This window comes from Glycine max, chromosome 9 (assembly GCF_000004515.6).
Source record: "Glycine max cultivar Williams 82 chromosome 9, Glycine_max_v4.0, whole genome shotgun sequence".
Taxonomy (NCBI): Eukaryota; Viridiplantae; Streptophyta; class Magnoliopsida; order Fabales; family Fabaceae; genus Glycine; species Glycine max.
The window spans coordinates 19,518-40,381 of NC_038245.2; the positions used below are offsets into that span (position 1 = coordinate 19,518).

The 20,864-nt window shown below is 34.8% G+C and overlaps 2 protein-coding genes across 8 annotated transcripts; one reads left to right on the plus strand and one right to left on the minus strand.

The window, feature by feature from the left end:
• Positions 1–1,777: 1,777 nt before the first annotated feature.
• LOC100789457 (pentatricopeptide repeat-containing protein At2g13600) lies at positions 1,778–7,260 on the minus strand. Of its 6 annotated transcripts, XR_001382552.3 has the most exons (5): positions 7,126–7,201; positions 6,571–6,636; positions 3,500–6,233; positions 2,169–2,253; positions 1,902–1,954 (listed from the first exon to the last, which is right to left on the minus strand). XR_001382552.3 is itself a non-coding variant. In XM_006586662.4 (4 exons), exons 3-4 carry the CDS (start codon positions 6,109–6,111, stop codon positions 1,924–1,926), a joined length of 2,643 nt encoding a protein of 880 aa, XP_006586725.1. In that variant the 5' UTR covers positions 6,112–6,233; positions 6,571–6,636; positions 7,126–7,201; the 3' UTR covers positions 1,778–1,923. The 6 variants fall into 6 exon arrangements, 5 of the variants coding, with proteins under 5 accessions (XP_006586725.1, XP_006586726.1, XP_006586723.1 ...); XM_006586662.4 differs by lacking the exon at positions 2,169–2,253 and having other exon boundaries at positions 1,778–1,954; XM_006586663.4 differs by having other exon boundaries at positions 1,813–2,253.
• A 411-nt stretch (positions 7,261–7,671) lies between these two features.
• On the plus strand, positions 7,672–14,515 carry LOC100790519 (protein EMSY-LIKE 3). 2 transcript variants are annotated; one of them, XM_006586664.4, is made up of 11 exons: positions 7,672–7,875; positions 8,719–8,933; positions 9,029–9,138; positions 9,268–9,520; positions 9,628–9,834; positions 9,918–9,986; positions 11,325–11,567; positions 11,979–12,047; positions 12,160–12,223; positions 12,726–12,824; positions 14,162–14,515. In XM_006586664.4, the coding sequence occupies exons 1-11, from the start codon at positions 7,848–7,850 to the stop codon at positions 14,215–14,217; spliced, it is 1,413 nt and encodes a 470-aa protein (XP_006586727.1). In that variant the 5' UTR covers positions 7,672–7,847; the 3' UTR covers positions 14,218–14,515. The 2 variants fall into 2 exon arrangements, with proteins under 2 accessions (XP_006586727.1, XP_006586728.1); XM_006586665.4 differs by lacking the exon at positions 12,726–12,824.
• The last annotated feature ends 6,349 nt before the right edge of the window (positions 14,516–20,864 follow it).

Consider the following 20,864-nt stretch of genomic DNA (forward strand, 5'->3'; position numbering starts at 1 on the left):
CCAAAAAATCAACTTGAAGTCAACCAAAACAACAACAAAAAAATCCCTTAAAAATAACAACAAAATGTTAAAACTACTTCGAATCATAAAAATTGCCAAAGCATTTAAAAATAACTCAAAAGCATTCTAAAATAGGTGGAAACTGCTAAAAGCACTCAAAATCATCCAAAAACTACAACATAACTTCATTCAAAACCAACAAAAAAAACCGCTCAAAAGTACTTGGTCAATAAAAAGCAGCTAAAAGCCTAAAAATCACTTGAAAACCCCAAAAAAAAAGTCACTCGAAAACATCTAAAGCCTAGATTCTATTATACAACTAAGGCATCTAAATCAACACATGAACAAGTAGATAAAATAGTCAAACAATGCAAATGGTTTCAAAGTGTGAAATTGAGAATGGACCTTTTGGCTTACGAATTGTACTTTTCTTTCCCAGACAATTGGATAAAAATGTCTATTCTTTCCCAGACAATTGGATAAAAATGTCTAATCATTCGACTCGACAAATCTTCTTCTAAATATCAAAGTATGGAGTGTTGTTTTTGAATTTGGGCGACAGAGAAGTCGTGGTGTTGATGGCATCCTAAACCCGAAGCCCGAAGCCCGAAGCCCGAAGCCCGAAGCCCGAAGCCCCAAACCCCAAACCCCTAAACCCCAAACCCCTAAACCCCAAACCCAAAACCCCAAAACCCCAACCCCTAAACCCCTAAACCCTAAATCCTAAATCCTAAACTCAATATATATTTTGCAATATAAATTAGTGATTCTCAATAAAATGGCCGATAAAGCAAGGGATCGATGCTCAACGATGATAACTGAAATCTATCAATACACGCAATATACAGGAAAATGGCCGATGCTACCAATTTTTAACGAACATAAAATAAAATCGGGTTCAAAACAGCTCCTATGTTACAGTAAGACTCCAAGAAAAAATTGAAACAAGTCGGCCCCACAATAAAGGCTTTAGAAAGGACAAATTATGACATAAATAATCTGCCTCAATGATGTATTTGGTATCAAATAAATTACAACAAGTTTCATGTGATTTACCTAACTCTATGCTAACAAGTTCGTCAGTTGCTCCATTCTAATCTAGCAAGCAGAGATTAGTGATTCTCAAGAACCAAACTGCTACCTCAGTTCTATAGGAGAAACGAAGTCAGAAAAGATATAAGCTGCAGTCCGAGGATGTTGTGCAAGTGAAAAGATCATCATCTCATAACAGACTCTTTCACATACGATCGACCACCTGAACTGCAATAATGGCAGGGAACAAAGTCAGAAATCCATTAAAAATTTACCCTAAAGGCATATTTTGGTGAAAGAAATTGTTCTCACTCACGTATATTCAAGGTGACTATTCATAAATCGAGCATTTTCTTTGCTTTGTGACAATGTCACTGAACCTTCAATTAGTTTTTTTTTTATCAGCGAACCTTCAATTAGTTGATCTTGCTCCAGCTCTATAGGGTCATAAAAGTATATCAATGTCTGCAAAATACATCAATAAGATCAAGACACCAAAATAATAAAAGAAATGTAATTTTGAACATAATATTCCAGTAGTCAAAATAAGCATAATAATAAAAACCTAACTAACTATATTACAAAAGCTTAAGCTTTGGGTATTGTGTTTATATCTCTAACGGGAATAGATGGGAACAGTGTTCAAGGTCCACCCCCAGTTCATATCGAACAAAAAAACTAGCACCATATATTTAAACTGAAAATTGAAAAAATAAATACTGCACCTGCTGCCAATGTGTTGGAGGGTCCTCAGGCGCAGTGGACAAGACCAGTGCTTCATTTGGGTTTGTTCGCCTTTTTCTCTGACTACCATTCATCTGATGATTGTCAACAAATGAAGTAGTTGATTGATAATTGGTTGATGATATTGCATGCCCATTAAATTCAACGTCAAACCAAAATGCAAAACCATGTAATGGTGCTGGAGAAAACAAGAAATAGATTTCAATTAATGCTGTGATAATACAGGACCTCATTAAACAATAATTTGTCAGTAAATTGGATAAGAACAGAGCACTGTCAAAACAAACGACCAAACATTATGATGACTGCATGAGGCTCGAACATTAGCAGCAAGGTAAAGATTAAGAGGTCAATACACCAGTGAAAAGGAAGAAAAAATAAAAGGAGGTTACCTCGCATCATAGAATTGAACTTAAATTTGGCGGTTACAGATTCTAACTCTTGGATGGTAACAGAATAACTATCAATATATTTTACCTATAATAGTGAATGAACAATTTTTTCAGAAATGATACTACATACTTATTAAAAGGAAAGTTTGAACTAAAGAAACAAGCATGCGTCATATATACAGGCACAAACTGACATGTTATTGTACAAAAGTATTTACAAATTACAACGAAGACTACAAGACATTTCGATCAAATAGTGCTTATTGTAATCTAAAGATTCTACAATAATCAAATAAATGGTGTCAAGTTAGAAACATTACTAACTGATGCTAACCAATAATGTTTAATCAGATAATTTTTCTTCTCCCTTTAATAATAGTAAATCAGTAAAAAAAAAGTACAAAGGCATTGAATATTGCATCCTCTCAATAAATAAGATAACAAAAACTAAAATCCCTGAGGGTTGGCTCAATTAGCAGGGTCAAACTTCTTTGACCAAAAGATCTTCGGTTCTCTTCCTACTAGTTGTCCTTTATGGGAAGGACATCAGCAAGTACTACTGTGAGCCATCACTGAAGCATATGGCATGCCCAGCTTTGAAAGGGGGAAACTTTCCCTCCCTTGAACTTTCTTTTCCTAAAAAAGTAAAGGATAACAAAAGCTTAAGAAAAAGATAGAGTGCAAAGCTAAGCAAAACTCCACCCACATATTATAAAGATGAAAAAATACTGTATTGTCTAATAGTGCAAACCAGTTAAAGGAATTATACTTGAAAATTCAGAAATTTCTCTTCAAACATTTGCACCAAAATACTGCAAACACCAATTTCCTTGAGGCATTGCCTGTGGTCCTCCTCAAGCCTTTTGATTCATTGAATGATTTTTTTTCAGTCCATTTGGCAATACGAGAAAGATCGCTACTTATGCATGTTGATTTGATTACATTCATTTAGATTTCAATATCAGTTTGGCTACAGTCCATTTCAACCAGTCCTCTGAATTTCAAATTGCTATAACCAAAAAATTAGGGACTGGATTAGTCTCAAGGTGAAGACATTGGTCGTCACTCTCTGTCAACCTTCTCCCTCTCTTCTGTGGATGTTTGGAATTTGTATATATATGACTTCTGTCAAATTGCTAGCAAAGTAGCAATTATATACAAAATTCCTATTTAGTTTAGATAATAATTTATGTAACAACTATAGTACAGATAACATACTTTTTAAAAATAATGATTGTTGGCTTTTCATAAGGAAAAAGGTATAAAGCAGAAGCAATGGGAGAGGAAGCACTAAGAAAATATAGAAAAGAATAATGTGTACACCAGACTACCAGTAGTCTCGACAGGAGCAAAACCCATCCTTGAAATGATGAAATCGAAATCCATCTCTCATGATAAGTTCCCTTGAGGTGACCATGGACAACAACTTTATTACCAAGTGACAATCATTGCAGACGCGGAGATTCTTCGTTACTTGTATAGGCATCCAAGGTGGCAAACTAAGCAACCCAAAAGCAAAAGCAAGCTTTTCACTATGGTATTTCTGACTCCTATGGGCACAAGAGACGATACTAACGTATCTTCCTGTATCTTCTATCTTCTTCATCATCTCCTCCAGTTTTACATAAACCTCGTTTATCTGTGGATGACTGGTTTCATCTACAGTAAACACATGTAGCCTGTTATCAACCTCTATCCAGCTACAACCTGGACTCTTTCGAATTCCTTTCACTTTCATTAACTTTCTCATATCAGCAACATTTTCTAGTTCCCCAGACTCTGTATATATATTTGCTAGAAGAACATAACCTCCAGAATCTTCAACATTTAATTCCATCAACTTCTTTGCGGCAGTTTTTGCTAGTATTGAATCGTGATGGATTCGGCATGCTCCTAGTAGAGCACCCCAAACAGTGGCATTTGGCTTAAAAGGCATTCCGTCTATTAAATTCTTGGCCTGGTCTAGTAACCCTGCTCGGCCAAGCAGATCTACCAAACAAGCAAAGTGCTCATTTGTTGGAGAAATGCCAAACACTTGAGTCATGGAATCAAAATAATGTTTCCCTTCAACTACAAGCCCCATGTGGCTGCAACCAGATAAAACAGCAACATAGCTTATATGGTCAGGTTTGCATTCTGTCCTTAACATATCCTCATATGTTTCGATTGCTTTATTGCCTAAACCATTTTGAGCAAATGCTGCCATCATGGCATTCCAGGAAATCAGGTTTTTCACATGTATTGAGTCAAAAACTTTCCGTGCTTCTTTGATTTGTCCACATCTTGAATACATGGTGACAATACTGTTTGCAACTGAAACATCCGAACTAAGTCCAAACTTTGTCACATGAGATACGACTTGTGTCCCAAGTTTTATAGTAGCCAAATCAGCGCAGGCCCGGATAGATGTTGCAAAAGTGACCCAATCCGGTTTGACTGCTTTGCTTCTCATCAAAACATACAACTTCATCCCTTCTTCCGAGAAGCCATGTTGAATATATGTGCTTAACATGGAGTTCCAAGTTATGACATTACGCTCAGGCGTCATATCAAAACATTGGCGGGCCCTGTCAATATCTCCATTCTGAGAGAATGCAGTGATCATGGCCGTCCATGATATGGTATCTCTTAGTGGCATTGATCTAAATGCAAGACTAGCTTTCTCAGTATCACCACACCTTGCATACATTGTAATGATTGCATTCCCCACAGGAACAGAGGAATCCATCCCATTTTTGATTGCATATCCATGAAGTAGTTCCCCAGTGGCAGCATAATTTTGACCTGAACAAACCCCAAGAATTGTCACAAGGGTGAATTCATCCAACACCACAGAAGCCTGCCTCATTTGGTTAAATAGTGCCAAAGCATCATCACCAAGTCCAAACTGTGCAACCCCTGAAATCAAGCAAGTCCAAGAAACTTGATTCTGTTCCCCTAAACTGTTAAACACACGCCTCGCCAGTGCTAAGCATCCACATTTGGCATACATGTCTATGAGACCACTTCCCAAAAACGCATCCAGGCTATGTTCCATGCGAAGAATCCGAGCATGCAAATGGGCACCCCATTTCAGATCAGAAATGCTGGCACATGCACTGAGTACACTGCCATAAGTCATGAAATTGGGCTTAAACCCCAGATTGCACATCTCCACATACGTACTAAGACAGCGGATCCCATGGCCGTATTGAGAGAACACTGAGATCAGCGTGTTCCAAGAAACATGGTCATGTTTAGGCATTCGGGTGAACACGTGGAGAGCTTCATAGGGTCCATATAATTGAGAATATCCATAAATCATACTGTTCCAACAGAACAAACTTGGGCTTTCAATGTTAAGGAAAACAGTCTCAGCCAAAGTGATTGCTCCACACTTAATATACATATCAACAAGGGAGTTCTGAATGCAGGTTTGGGCTCCCAAATGTAACTTGATGACATGGGCATGCAACTGAAGAGCAAACCGAGTGGAGGCAAGGCAGCCACAAGCCTTCATAGTACAAGTATAGGAAAAGGGGTCACAGTTTTGAATGTCATGATTGGAGTCCCGGAGCATTGACATAAAAGTTTTGATGCTATGAGCAGGGAGGCCGTTTTGACAATAGCCGGATATCATGGTGGTCCATGAAACGGAGTCTCTCACTATATGGGGCATTTCATCAAACAAGTTCTCTGCTTCCCTCATTCGACCCGAATCAAAAAAGGCATGGAGCATGGTGTTCCAAGTGAAGATATTGGCATGGTTGGCCTCACGGAAAACGCAAAAAGCATCGTCTACCATGCCGCAGTTGGAGTACATGTGCAATAGATTGTTGAGTAAGAAAAGGGAAGCGTCCAAACCAGAGAGTATGAGTTGGGCATGAAGTTTGCGAGCAATGGGTGGGGACCCACACAGCTTGAAAGCATCGTAAAACTTCTGAGACAGTTGCATGTAAGACATTTGATTTTGTGAGGTTCCTTACTCACATATTCATGATTTCAATGGGAAGCACGGACAAGTGTTTTTCATTCTGTTCTGCAGCTTCGCCTATTACCCTTGTTGGCTAATAATTGGATCAACACCTTGTTAAGGAAAAAAGCCCAAAATATATTAACCTAAAATAATGATTAAAGTTATTAAAATATAAGAAAAATTAATTTAAATTAATTATATATCTGTGTGCCTAGATATTGTAAATTTTAAAAAAACAAAAAATTATATTAATAGATACTAATTAATATTGTAAAACATATTACAAATTTAAATAATATATCAAAATGAAATATACCCCCGACATATGATATGCTACATAACATGCACCCATACACATACTTGAAGAGTACCATGCACTAAGTAACTATGGTATAAAGTATAGCATCTATGAAAAATGAAAACCATATATTGGTCAAAGGAGTCTACCTCAACTCGCCCATGCAATACAACAACGACATCAGACAAGTTATTTGCTTTCATGACTTCATTTGCCTGGTTGCAAAAAAAAAAAATAGCTAGTTGAAACCAAGTAGGTCAAGGTCAAAAAAAGTGCTACTTAACCAACTTATTCACAATTCAAAATTCATAACCTCAACCTTTAAACTTATAGAACAACTACATAACTCTTTTGCTCTCTAAATCCCACAAAAAGAAAAGATGAAACCCCACCATGATCCATACTTCATAGAATAATAGAACCCAGTGCGACTACCAAACCATCACCTTGAAAAATTACTAATGTTACTAATATTCACACAGTAATCTCCAGTTTTAGCAACTACAGTAGTAGCCTTCCCTACACTAAGGTCATTTCATAGTATCATTATGCATCTTATCACACTAACAACAAAACAAAACAATCACCCAAGTTCCTTTAACTTCATTAATTCACAACAACAACATGAACCTAAAGCTAAAAAGCTTCCAATAATTGATCTTCAGTGAAGGGGGAAAGGGAGAATGAAGCAGAAAATTGCGTACATATTTATTGTCGACGGTCTTTGAATTAGTGAAGCTTACGACGTTGTCGGCCATGACATCTCTGTAGAGCGGCAATCGGAGAAATGGGATGCTCCTGAGGAGGACGGAGGAGTGTCGTGTGGGGTTGCTGGCAGAGAAGGACGCAGAGGAAGGTTGGAGTTCTTTTGGAGCAAGAAAACCAAGAAACACAACAACCACACCCTGGAGAATGGGACGCTCCAGAGAAGAACCCTCACTGTGTCGCCGTGGTGTTGCCAGAGAAAAGCACACAGGGGGCACGTGATACAGAGAGAACAAGACGAGGAAGATGTGTGCCGTCAGTTGTGGTGTTGTCAGAGAAGAAGCCACATTAGGGATACAGAGTGAAAATGCTGTGAGTTTCTGTTTTTTTTTCTCTCTTTCATGGGATTTGCATTAGGGATTTACCAGGGGTAGTTTGTGAATTGAAGTAAAAATTCATGTTATCATTGCACACGTGTCAGCTTTTTATTGGTGGGGGCAGGAATTGAGATATGAAGTGTGACTGGTGATTTAAATGCGTGTGACGGTGGCTGATAGTGTCCGAGTCGGAGTCCGAGTCGACTCGCCGCGATCTCATACATCTCATTCGTTCATTCTCTCCGACCCATTAAATTAAACCTGTTTTTTTTGTTTTGTTGTGTTCTCTTCGAAAGCGGAATCAATCAATCCCTCATCTCATTGCTGAGATCTGCAAGCTGGCTATGGACTACGAACCCTACGACAGTAGCGGTAACGTCTCTCTCTCTCTACTATTTTCCCCCTTTTCACTTCCACTTAGGGTTAGGTTTCTCTCTCTCTTCATTAGGTTTTTCTTTCTGTTTCTTCCGAATCGAAACTCCTTCGGAGAAATTAACGAAACCCCAACAATTACTGCCGTCGATTCGTTCCACGATTTTCTTTCTTTCTTTCTTTTTTTCTGTGTGTTCGGTTTTCTTCGATAAATCGTTACTGAGATAAGCTCTTGCTTTTTGGTTCTTGCTCGTTTGCTGGTGTGACCTAAAATTTGGGGGAAAAGGGGGGGCTTAATTGTGCTTTGAGGTTTTGACTTCTATGAATTGGATTTTTTTTTGCACACAAGATCATCGCTTGTCTCTTTTTCGCGCTGTTATTTTGAATGGTTTACTGTGATATTGACCAACTTTGAATTCAAGCTCGGCATGGTATGCTGTATGAATGCGGTTTTTAATGGGTCAACTGCTTGAATTAATGCATTGGAATAATTCGTACATAGTGAGATTGGTGGTTTCTGCTATTAAGTTTTCCCCTTAGCAAAAGCAACAGCATCTAGTTGATTGTTTTGTTGTGTTGGTTGTGTTGTTGTGTGTGTTGTGTTGTGTTGTGTTGTTGTGTATGTTGTGTTGTGTCGTTGTGTGTGTTGTGTTGTGTTGTGCTGTTACTACTGTGACTCTCCGTATGCAGAGAAGTGTTAGTTGCAATGCGTTTCCTGTGCATGAGTTTTATTTTTCTCCGGTGCTGAAAAATATGGGGGTTGTTGAATGTTGATATTTGCTTCATGGATTCAAGATTTGGACTTGGTTGTTGTGTCTCTTGACTTGGTTGTGACAATTGCAGGAACTGATGATGACCTTCCACCAACCCATCAAAATAGAATTTCCAGGGGAGGAGGAGGACGTCTCGCTGGGAATGGGAGATCTGCTGTTGGTTCAATTCCTTACCCAAGGATGTATGGTGAAATTGATATGGAGACCCAAATTCATCAGCTTGAGCAAGAAGCATACAGTTCAGTTCTAAGAGCCTTTAAAGCTCAAGCCGATGCCATTACTTGGGTATGTTTTATAATCTTGTTTCATCGAATATAGCATTTTTTGAATTTTTTAATAGGTGTAAGTGACTGCTGCTACTTCACATGTGTTTTCTTCAGGAGAAAGAAAGTTTGATTACAGAGCTGAGAAAAGAACTGAGATTGTCAAATGAGGAGCACAGAGAACTTCTAGGTCGAGTTAATGCTGATGATGTGATACGGAGGATAAGGTCTGATAAAATAATGAAGCAAGGTTTTTTTTTGGTCTATCTATATTTTCAAAATGAGTTTGTCATGACTCTCCATTTGTGCACTGTTATTATGTTAGTAATAAATGCTTTGCTGGATACTGACAACAGGGAATGGAGACAGGCAGGTGGCCATCAGCCTGGTGTACTTAGCACTGGTCAAGGACTTCATGATTCAATTCCCAGTCCCACAGTCTCTGCTTCTCGCAAAAAGCAGAAGATTACACCATCTGTACCACCATCACGATCTTTTGGCGGACCTTCTCCTCCATTTCACCCCCAAACACTGACTGCGCCCCACCAACCATCTTCTGCAGCAAAACGTGGATCTGCTCCTGGGTCAAAGGGAAAGAAGCACAAACCTGTAAGTTGGCTGTATTATATACTTTAGAGAGCTCTTATTTTCTTTGTTAATATGTTCTCTGAGTTTAGGTTTGGCAACCTTATTGTGTTTTGTTCTTTCATTTGCAGGGTCAAATATTACCTGGTGTATCTTCAATGAAGCAGTATCCTTCGTCAGGACCAGGTGGAAGGAATCAGGTACCTAATAGAGCTGCCATGGGTGAGCATGCCGAGGGAGCATCATTTGATTCGTTGGTTGGTAGGAGAGTGCGGACAAAGTGGCCTGACGACAATAACTTCTATGAAGCTGTTATCACGAACTACAATCCAGCTGATGTATTTACTGCCCTGAAATACTTGGGAGTTTGTTTTCCATTAATATGTAGCTTAAACGTTTACTTGTGTTCCTAACTTTTCAGGGACGACATAATCTGGTCTATGACATGGGGAGTGCAAATGAAACATGGGAATGGGTTAATCTATCAGAGGTATATCTGTCCTCCTATTGGTGGTAACTCATTTAATCTGCCTATTGATTATTCTTTTAAACTTGTTGGTACTTTTTAAGTTTTTTTTATAACACTTGATATAAGATGGATGATGAATATTACATAATTGGAGTACTCTTTTTTGTGTTTTAAACATTTGAGTATTTTTATTCCTTGCTATTGTGGCTGCTATACTGTATAGTTAAAGAGTGTAAATATGCTGGTTGGCTGCAGTAGGTTGAAAACTTAATGATAACGCATAGAGAGCAAAATTAGAGGGTAGCTGCACTGTATTGAAAAAGATTTGTGAAAATCCCAAGGCTATGTTTTGGACTGTAGATAGCTAATGACTGGTGGAATGGAATGAACTTATGAACTAAAATTTCTATACCATTGTTATGATAAAGTGGAGTAAAAGTTTCTATTTCATTGTTTGGGAAGTGAATGGAATAGTAATCCTTATTTTTATTATTAGTAGTATTATTAGTATTATTACTATTATTATACCATCCCTTACCCTCAAATTGGGTGAAAGAAAAATAGGAGGATTGGATGTAGTGAGAATGCAGTACATTCCATCAGGTTCCATTTCATTTCATCCTAACATTTCAAATATCATTCCATACCACTCATCCTAACATTTCATCCTAGCACTTCATTTCATTTTTTTCCATCAATTCAAACATGAGCTATAGAGACTTAAAACACCTAATTTAGATCTTCCAGGTGCACTTTAGCCTTTAATGGGATAATTTAGGGAATTCCTTACACGGAAACAAATTAAGGGTTTCCATCCATTTATTCATCAACACGTCTGCTATAGCAGCTATTCTTTATACGTGATGGGTGCTACACTGAAACGGCATGAGACATTCATCTAGGATAGAGGACTCTGCTTTTTTATAGTATTTTTCTTTTCTTATCAAGACTTCTCTATCTTTAATTTGGCAGTTCAGGTGTGTTTGGATAAACTGAAATTCCAGTACTTAATTCAGTGCTGAATTTATACTGAAGATATAAAAACATATTAAGCACTGAATTTGTAAACGTTAGAAATATTTTCATTTTAAATGCTGAAATTGTGTTTGAAGGAAATTATGAGCAGTTAATATAATAAATAGGAAACAGGAATATACTAAATGCTGAGTACAGAGAGAAACAAACAATATTTTGATTTGGTTTGATTTTGGTAAGATGGATGGATTGATCTTCCTATGTATTTTCAATGTTTGATAAAATCTAGAACATGGTTTTAAAAATTTTAGTCTTGCTGTTGATATGTTTAACACTTGTTAATATATTGTTTTTGCTAATTCAGATGCAGTATTTTAACTGCAGATATCTCCTGAAGATATTCAGTGGGTAGGTGAGGATCCTGGAATCAATCATCGTGGGGGTTTTGGGGGCCCTGGTCATGGGATGAATAGGTCTGTTGGACGAGATGGTGTTCCAGGAGCTGGAAGAGGTAGAGGAGCAGCAAAGGGGCAATCCAGAAAAGATTTTTTGTCATCACAGAATGGCATAGGAAAGAAGGCGCCTGATGATATACAAATACTTCACACAGACACACTAATCAAGGAGGTAATAGAAAACAGTTCAATCAAAAAATTCTTTGATTTATATAGTTTGATCTTTGATAGCTTAAATTGATAAAGCATTAATTAAAATATAATGCTGAGCCCTAATCACATACAATATAGCTTTTCACTTGCTGTGTCAAACAAAAGTTTCCCAGAGTATTCTCTTTCTGCATACTGCAACTCCTTCTGCCTAATTACAAATATACCCTTATACATATCTGCTATCAGTTATTTTCTATGAATAACTTCAAAGAGACAGTTTTTATTCTAATATAGAACTAATATGGAACAGTTAATGCAAGATAAGTTATTTTCTATCACATTCTAAAAATACACAAATGCTCATTAGAGTTATTTATTAGTTCCTTTCAATCCTTTATTCAATATATTAAGTTTCTGGCAAACTTTACAGGTGGAGAAGGTATTCAGTGCAAATCACCCTGATCCCCTTGAAGTTGAGAAAGCAAAGAAAGTATTGAAGGTAAGGGGACAATTAGATTTTCTTTGCTATTATATGTACGGAAAGCTATTGACTTATTTATTTTTTTTGCAAATGGAGTGGATATGTCTGATCTTTATTTCATTTAATGCAGGATCATGAGCAAGCTCTTATTGATGCAATTGCAAGACTTAATGATCTTTCTGATGGTGAAAGTGGTACATCTCAGTTTCAGTATCTCATTGCAGTACTTCTGCTTTTTGTTTTATCCTAAATAGCCCTGTTAATGGTAGTATTTAATTGTGGGTAGCTGTGTGGAGCAGTCAACTCCAAAATTGCTACAGTGGTATAGCAGATCGTAGAGTGGCCGCTCCACTGAAGGCAGCTTTTAGAATGAGAATACTTAGAAAAATGTGAAAAACACAACTAAGAATCCTAATAGTTTTAAATTTAGTACCATAAACAAATGAACAACAATAATGAAATTTCAATACTCCAAAAAAACCCATCATGTTATCATAACCAAATCAGTGACTGTTTAGATTAACTTATTTTGATGAAATAATATATATTTTTTCCAAGCTTCCTAAGCAGCTTTTGAAGAAAATGAAAAACCCCAAAAAAGCAATACCAAACGTGAATTTCCAAAAATGTGATGCCCTTTTCTTTCTTGAATAAATTTTTAATTCAAAAAATGTGATGTTTGGCATTCCTGTGTAGATCATGTTTGTAATTATCTTAAGGGCAGAAGATGGATTTGGGGTTGTAGCATAGAGGAAACTGTAGAAGCAAAAACAAAATGGAGGAAAAGCTTGAAAGGTAGGGAGAGAACATCCATCCAGTGATTAGTGCATTTGGGGGCTTTGGGCAGGGAGATTTGCAGACCCTCAAAGTTCTGCACTCTTTTGTTTCATTGTTTTGTGAATGATTCTCACCTCTGTAGTTGAGCTTTATCCCTATTTCTATGTAATAGAAGTCTTAGTTTCCACCAAATACTTTATTAAACAAGATAGGGCACATTTGGGTGCCTTATGGGTTATGAGCACTTCAATTGGAAGAGGGATACGGCTTTTTCATGAACCTGCTGTCAAAACAGAGCTAAACAGCCATAGTGGGACTTAGCCGGAGAAGAGGTGGTATGGCTGGAAAAAGGGTAGATGGGCTTGGTTAAAAGATGTCTGGGCTGTGGGGTTTCTCCTATCAGAGGGCATAGATTTTGCCCGGTTGTTGTAATGGCTGCATAGCTGCATTTTTTGTTTGTTTGTTTATAAGATCCTGGACATCTTATTGCTTATGCCATGATGGCAAATATATGATGCCTCACCTGTAGCTTCCAGAGGCCATGGTGCAATGTGTCATAATGTGCCATAGCATCGTGAATCATTGCAATTGATCACTGCTCTAAATTAAATAGAGGGGACATTATTTTGGTATTGAATAAAGGTCTATTTGATTTCCCATTCATAAATAAATTGGAAGGTACAAGTACAACACTACATTTCTGAGCATGCAATTTGATTTGATTTTCACTTAGAATGGTAGTCTGTCCTGTTAGAGATGTTGACAACTATAAAACTAGTTTGTTAATATATGTCTAAGGATGTATCGACTGACAAGTGACAACATGAAAATAGGAAGGCCAGTGGTAATGTAGTGCGATGTAAAGTTTTTTATGTTCCCTTCATTATGTACGAGTGCTCAAAATTTATTTCTGGGTTTGTAAACGCATTTCACTTCAACCTCCATTCTACATCAATGTGGTTATTTTCATTTCAAACTTCCCTCCTTCCCAAGAGCCATCTCAAACAAGCATGGCTCAGTGGTAATAAAGTTGAGGTGAGGATATGAAATGGTATTGTAATACAAGTATGATGCAGGATGGAAATGGAAGTATGGCATACTACATCCAATTTTTCCACCATTTCGGCATACACAATCATTACGGGGATGATACATAGACATCCACCGTTTTGCAGTATCGATGTTTCTTAGGATGGTTGGTTCTTTTAAAAATTAAATAAAAGTAATGTCAATAAAACAATGAAACATAAATGCATTTTACCACATTCTGTACTATTCAAATTAAACAGAGTGATTAATTCTCGAACCATTTCTCGTTTATCAAACCAATCTTGATGTTCTTATTGTTTTTACAGATGGGGCTGGGGCTGCCCACCATTTCTCACATGCTCAATCAATGGATCGAGAGTGATGAGCACCTGTTAATTTGTACAATGAGCAGAGGAGGCATTAAGATAGCATAATTCTGGAAAAGGGTGTATTTCTATTGTATTATCACATAAAGATTATTACCCTCTAACAGTTTATAGCTGTAGGCATGGTTCTTGTGGATTAGGCATTATGTAGGATGGCAAATATTGTAGTTTGGTAATAATTATTTATTTCAGTTTGAAAGTTGACCTAGGACCAGCTGATGATACTTGTATAATTCTGTTTCATTAGTGATTAGTGTGTGGTAGTGTATAAATTCTTGTATTTGATGTCTCAAATTGGTGTCCAGTCCTCATGTTTACTCGTCCTTTTAAGTTTGTTTCTAATTGACATGTGAATCCTAATGTTAAAACTGTCGTTATTTTCTTAGTAGTAGGGTGACTCTTAGTCGGATCCGGATCCTCTACATTCCCATGGTGGCTGGTGCAGTTGCAAATAAATCTAACCATCAAATTTTATAAAATTTAATTTTAAATATAAAAGTATGTAAGAAAATAAATTGAATGGCCGGGATTTATGCCGTTCCACTTGTAACTGCAGAGGATCATCAAAGTCCCTCTTAAGTCTTCACATTTCACTTTGTTGATTTGACTATTCTAATTCTCTTTTAGAAGAAAAAAATTCAATAAGGGGATTATTTAAAATACAATTTTTTTTTCTAAAATATAAGTAAATTATAATTATTTGTCTTATTTGATGATATTATTTTAAAAATATTCTTCAATATAAGATTTATAATTTATATTAAGTTCTACCGAAGGATAATTTAGAATAAGATGTTTTAAATTAAAAATGGCATGATTTAAGTTAATTTTCTTAACAAGTGTGAAATTAATTTATATATATATATATAAATGAGAATGGAGGGAATATAAAACTAAAGTTAGTCATATGTTCTTTTAAAAAAAAAAAAAAAAAATAGGTCATATGCAGTCATTAATTAGAAAGTCAATGCTTGATATTTTAATACTTTTGTGGTATATATCAATTACGTAGTATTTTTTTTCTTTTCTCTAAAGTAAGATATTTACTCCAAAGGATCGGACCTCCACTTTTTAGATCCGCTTAGAGCCATTGAATATGATAATTGCCCATCGGTAATACATGCAAATGTATTGTTAATAAAATAATCCATAATTCATACAAATGTATTTTGGATTACTCAATCTAGTATTATGGTATTCGAATTTGATCACTATTTCCATTTCACAATGGTCATGCTCTTCGACTCCTTCCATCATGCGTCTCCTTTCCGCCAAGCTCCCACACTACGTTGGCCTCATGCTCAGACTCGTCGCCTCCACGAGAAGGTGCGATGCAGTGAAGAGAAAGATAAAGAGAAGATGAGGGTGAGGTGGATGGTTCCACCGACTACATCACATTAACGTCGTCTCTAGTGGGTGGAGTAAAATACTTCCAAGGAACATAATAGTCAATTTTGGTTTCTTCTTTTAGCATATGGGCGCACCAGGCAAAAAAAAAACTTGGTCATTATTGCATTACCTTGTATTATTGAATTGAAACCTGGTAATTTTTTTTTACTTAAATATGTTATTTTATCTAAGCAAATATTCAATTTTTATGTTTATTTTCTAATAAATTATTATTTTACGTTAAATCTCTAATAACATAATAATTTTATTTATGATCAGTAATATTTTTTAATCTTTGATAAGTTGATAAATTTTATATTTACTCTCTAATAAAAAAGTTTATTTGTAATTAAAAATATATTAAAATATTTTTTATATATGAGAATCGAATATATGGAGTTGCTTTGGGTATCAATAGATTTGTTGGTACACCCGACAAATTTTTTAAGATTTGCATTATACCCTTCCCTTATAAGTAGTGCTTTTTCTTCTTCACTTTTGTTCATGCGACCTTGTTTTTATTTTTCCTTCATCGTCATTCTCGTGAGAGGTGTTCCATGAGAGTTTGTCGTTTATTCTTGTGTCCTTTTTGGTTGAGGTGCATTGTTTATGGTGGTTCGTCGACAAGTGGTGGTTGTGGTAGTGATTAGTTTGGCCATCAACGACAAAGGTAAGTTGTTGATTTGATTTTTTTTTTTTTCGCGTAATACTTACAGATTGATAATCCTTAAGTTATATTAAATTTACGGATTAATAATATGTAAGTTTTATATAACTTAAGTATTGACAATATGTAAAAAACTTATAGATTGACAATCCGTAAGTTTCATACAGATTAGCAATCCGTAATTTTTTAAAAAAATTTATTTATTATTTTTATAAATTTATTTTATTGTTTAATTAGAAAAAATTAGAATTGTTAATTAAAAAAACTTTTAAATAGATATATTTAAAATACTCATTTGAAAGTTACAACTCGTATAGTTTGAAAGTGATATTAATGTGAAAAAATTTTATTGAAGGAGCACAATGTCAATAGTTATACAACAAACAAATTTACAATGTAAGACATGTTTATCATTCTTCCATAAGAGACAATAATACTAAAATGCAACAACTAATAAAGTTTCTTCAACGAGATCAGTATATTCATTGACATAGATTGAAAGATAAAGATGTTGTAGGTGACATATTTTGGAGTCAGTCAATTTAACCAATGCTTGTAATTTGGTATTTTTGATAGGCATTACATACAAAACAAATAGGGACAAGTTGTTGTTTGGAGGGAGAAAGTCTATTGTTTGGGTTCTACAAAGGTTTTGAGGTTTTTTCCTCAAATGTGATGTATTCCCTGGAGTAATTATTACCAATAGAGATCTAGCATTGATGAATGCAGTGAAAATTTTATTCTATGAGTTACTGATGATGGAGTGACTGCTAATGGCATTGGGGTACCATCAACAATCATGCCAGGATTTAAAGACACAAAATACTTAGGATCATATGATATATGATGTGATACTCCAAAATCAAGAATCCAAATGGATGAAGACATAGCTGACAAATTAGAGGAAGCAAAACCATTTAAGGAAAAGGCCGATGGCGATATGGCATATGACTGGGTAACAAGAAATTTTTTAAATTGTTCTACAAGATCAGCTACTTGAGAGGTGGCATCAAAAGTGTATTTGTGGCCAACACCAAGAATAGTGACAATATTGGAAGACGAAGTAGCAAAGACCGTTGAAGAAGCAGAGAGAACTCCTTTGTCAAAACCAGAGTCCAACTTCATCAACTACAACATCAACACTAGAAGAGGATGACGATGTAATATCATCCCACGAAGCCCCTCAAAATCATCCCAAAGTGCCATAAAAAACTGAACCAAGTGTTGTTGCTCTCTAAAGTCAGTATACGTTTTGAGATCTTGCAATTATGCGGGTTCATTAAGAGCCAAATGATCCGACAAATTAGACATAGCATAATAGAATTCTAAATGCTCATGTTACTCTGCTTAAGAGCTAGAATATCAATTTCCAACTAGTATTGTTTTGCAAAAATAGACTGTACATTTTCAAATGGTCCAAAACAAACTTAGCCAAATCATACTTTGCAAGTTGCATCCCCATTGATTGCAAAACAAAATTATTGATCCAATATATGTTAACTAAGGGCTGAGATAACTTCAGACTCGTCAGAGCCATGTGTACCATATTAGTTAACATTTTTTAAGAGACGATACTAAGACTTGAATGTATTAGTTTCTTTTTTATTTTAATTTTATGTGCCACAAGCAGCTCTAAATAATCAAACGAATTCCCATATATGAAATCATAATGCCACGGTGGCTAGCTCAAGGCTAAACTATCAGAATTTTTTAATCCTGATGAATTTATATATGTATATATATAAAAAAAAGAACTGAGAAATGTCTGGTTGCTTGTGCAATCTATTATATTTTATTGTTGTTACTATTATTATTATTATTGTTGTTGTTGTTGTTGTTGTTGTTGTTATTATGTAGGCTCTAGCTGAAGGTCCTTTTTTATGGTGTGATAATAGGAGTTAACACTGATATTTCCTATCTCTTAATTTTTTTTGTTGTCATGTATGTTTTCTTTATTATTATTAATCTGAATTGAGGACGGGTTTTTGAAGTTAGCTCACGCTCGCATGATCGCAATCCTTTGTCCCGTCCATTGTAGCATGTGTGTCGCCCAGGGCATTTCATTTTTTGTTTTCTTTGGCACTCTTTCTTCAAGGTTGTCCTAAGTATTGCTTTAGAATTCTATTTAATTTTATTGTTTATTATTATTATTATTATTATTATTATTATTATTATTATTATTATTATTATTATTATTATGTAGGTGCTAGCTAACTGCCCTTTTTTGCGTTGTGATGAGAGGAGTTAACGCTTATATTTCCTATCTCTTAATTTTTTTTTTGTCATGCATGTTTTCTTTGTTGTTGTTATTGCTGTTGTTATTATTATTATGTAGGCTCTAGCTTAACATCTTTTTTAGGTAGTGATGACAGGAGTTAATACTGATATTTCCTATTTCTTAATTTTGTTTTGCTGTCATGCATGTTTGTTGGCAAGATCATTGACAACTATTTCATTCACTACAAAGGACAAACCCAGACGATATTTTCTATTAGAAACACAACTCATCATTATGATTAATTCACAATGTCAAACACTTAATTTGGGATAATGTTGTAAATAAATTTATAATTTTAAATTAGTTTGTTTTCTTCTTTTTGTAGATGTATTTTGTGCCTATTTAATTTTGTCTCTTTCTGTAATGATATTATTATTATTATTATTATTATTATTATTATTATTATTATTATTATTATTATGTAGGCTCTAGCTGAAGATCCTTTTTTACATTGTAACGACCGGGGTGAACAATGGAATTTTTCTTTGAGGTGTCTGGTGTGTGTAGGTGGTAATACACGCTTTCCTCATGTACTATCAAACATGTTGATTAAGTTAGATAAAATAATTTTAATTTAACTACATGTCTTTAAATTTAAATCTTAAATATATAATCATACTAAATATTTAGAGAAAGAATTTTACCATATATAATCATTTTATCATCTATAAGTATAATCCACTAAATATTTCAATCCTAAAGGAATTTAACAGAAATACATTGTACTACCCAAATATTCACAGTGGTAAGTGGCTTGACATATATTTATGAAAAAATAATAATACGTGTCGCGTGAATCTTAGATAATTCTCGATGAAGGAAAATGTTTTTCTCTTCAGGAGATGTTTTTAAATTAATTCCTACATGTCACTGTTATGCAAATTCAAAAAACCTGACAAGGTAGATATACTGATGCATCGTGACTAATGTAAATAACATCCAAGTTCATGAGCTTAAGTTGTTTTTGTTCTGTTATAACTTTGTATTCTGTAACTAAAGTAAGGTATGGTTCTTCAATTTTAGGAGATTCAATTATTTAGAGAAGATACATAAAGATTCAATATCATAAACTCTCCAATATATATTTCATTTTAGTATATGTTTTTCTCAACTTTTTCTCCCATATTCATTTCATTTTCTATTATTTTCAAATTTTATCCATTTATTTATTCTACCTTTTGTGTGTTCATGTTATTTTTGAAAAATTTAACAGCAAAAAAATTAAAACAAAAAAAAACCCTTATTTTACATTTGGTTATTGTTCCTTTAATTTACAAACAAAGTTTGTTATGCTTTTCTCATGTTAATACAAATTATATATCTATAAAAAAAAACTCTAATCTAAAAGAAAAAGGTTTACTCTTTACTCAAGTTCTCAATAATTATCAATCAACATTTCATTGACGTGTTCTTTTTTTCTTAATTATTTCTCATACAATCGATTCTTTTTTCCGAATTTTACTTTTAGCAATTCCAATGTTTGAAGCAAAATGTTTTTGAATTAGACCACAAATTAGAACAATTGAGGCATATCTAGCTCTTAGATAAACTGGACACGAGTCGAGACTATCAATGTGATTTCATAACAAGTTGATGCGTTTGAATAGCGGAATAACTATAAAATTAAAAATAAAACAGTAAGAAAAGATAGAAAAAAAATAAAAAAATGAGTAGAAAAACTTATTAGCTACCCGAGTGAATGGATACCAAAGTGGATGATTGACTCATTCCATACTAGAAAAAATCGCAGGAAATCTTTTGATCACACAGATTCCTATTTCTCAATGATATCAAGCCGCTGAATATTGGAAATAAGCTATAGCCCTAACCCCGATAATTATATTGTTATAATAACGGTCTTCATTCCTATATTTTTCGTGGGTATGCATGGCTGATGACTTTGAACATCAAACTTATTATCAATATTAAATCTATTTTAAGTTCCACACTATCTCTCATTTTATATATATATGGGAGCAAGTGATCAAGGAATATAAGCACATACTATGCTTTAATTTCCTGTAAGAAATAATAAGACAAGGTCTAAATCACGCTTTTGTATGGATTGTCCAACCTATGAATGAATCAACACAATTAACTCTTATTCACAAAATCTTAAAATATTTATACATAAGTGATGCTAATATATTAATAACAATCTTTAAATTAAAATTAAAAATAATAGATAAAAGATTAAAACTCAATTATAAATATGTGGAGACAATGGTATAGCGGTTATTACAACTATAATTAAGCAGTGGTGTTGATGACGTTATTAATGATAGAGGAGGCAATGTAGCATTGATCTC

Excerpts from the sequence above, each read along its gene's own strand:
- LOC100790519 (XM_006586664.4), top strand. The coding sequence starts at position 7,848 with ATGGACTACGAACCCTACGACAGTAGCG. Across the intron at positions 9,987-11,324 it reads AATGGGTTAATCTATCAGAG|ATATCTCCTGAAGATATTCA; the intron begins GTATATCTGTCC and ends TTTTAACTGCAG. Across the intron at positions 12,825-14,161 it reads ATGGAGGAAAAGCTTGAAAG|ATGGGGCTGGGGCTGCCCAC; the intron begins GTAGGGAGAGAA and ends TTGTTTTTACAG.
- LOC100789457 (XM_014761806.3), bottom strand. The coding sequence starts at position 6,111 with ATGTCTTACATGCAACTGTCTCAGAAGTTTTACGATGCTTTCAAGCTG. Across the intron at positions 2,805-3,499 it reads TGCTCCTGTCGAGACTACTG|GAAAAGAAAGTTCAAGGGAG; the intron begins GTAGTCTGGTGT and ends TTACTTTTTTAG.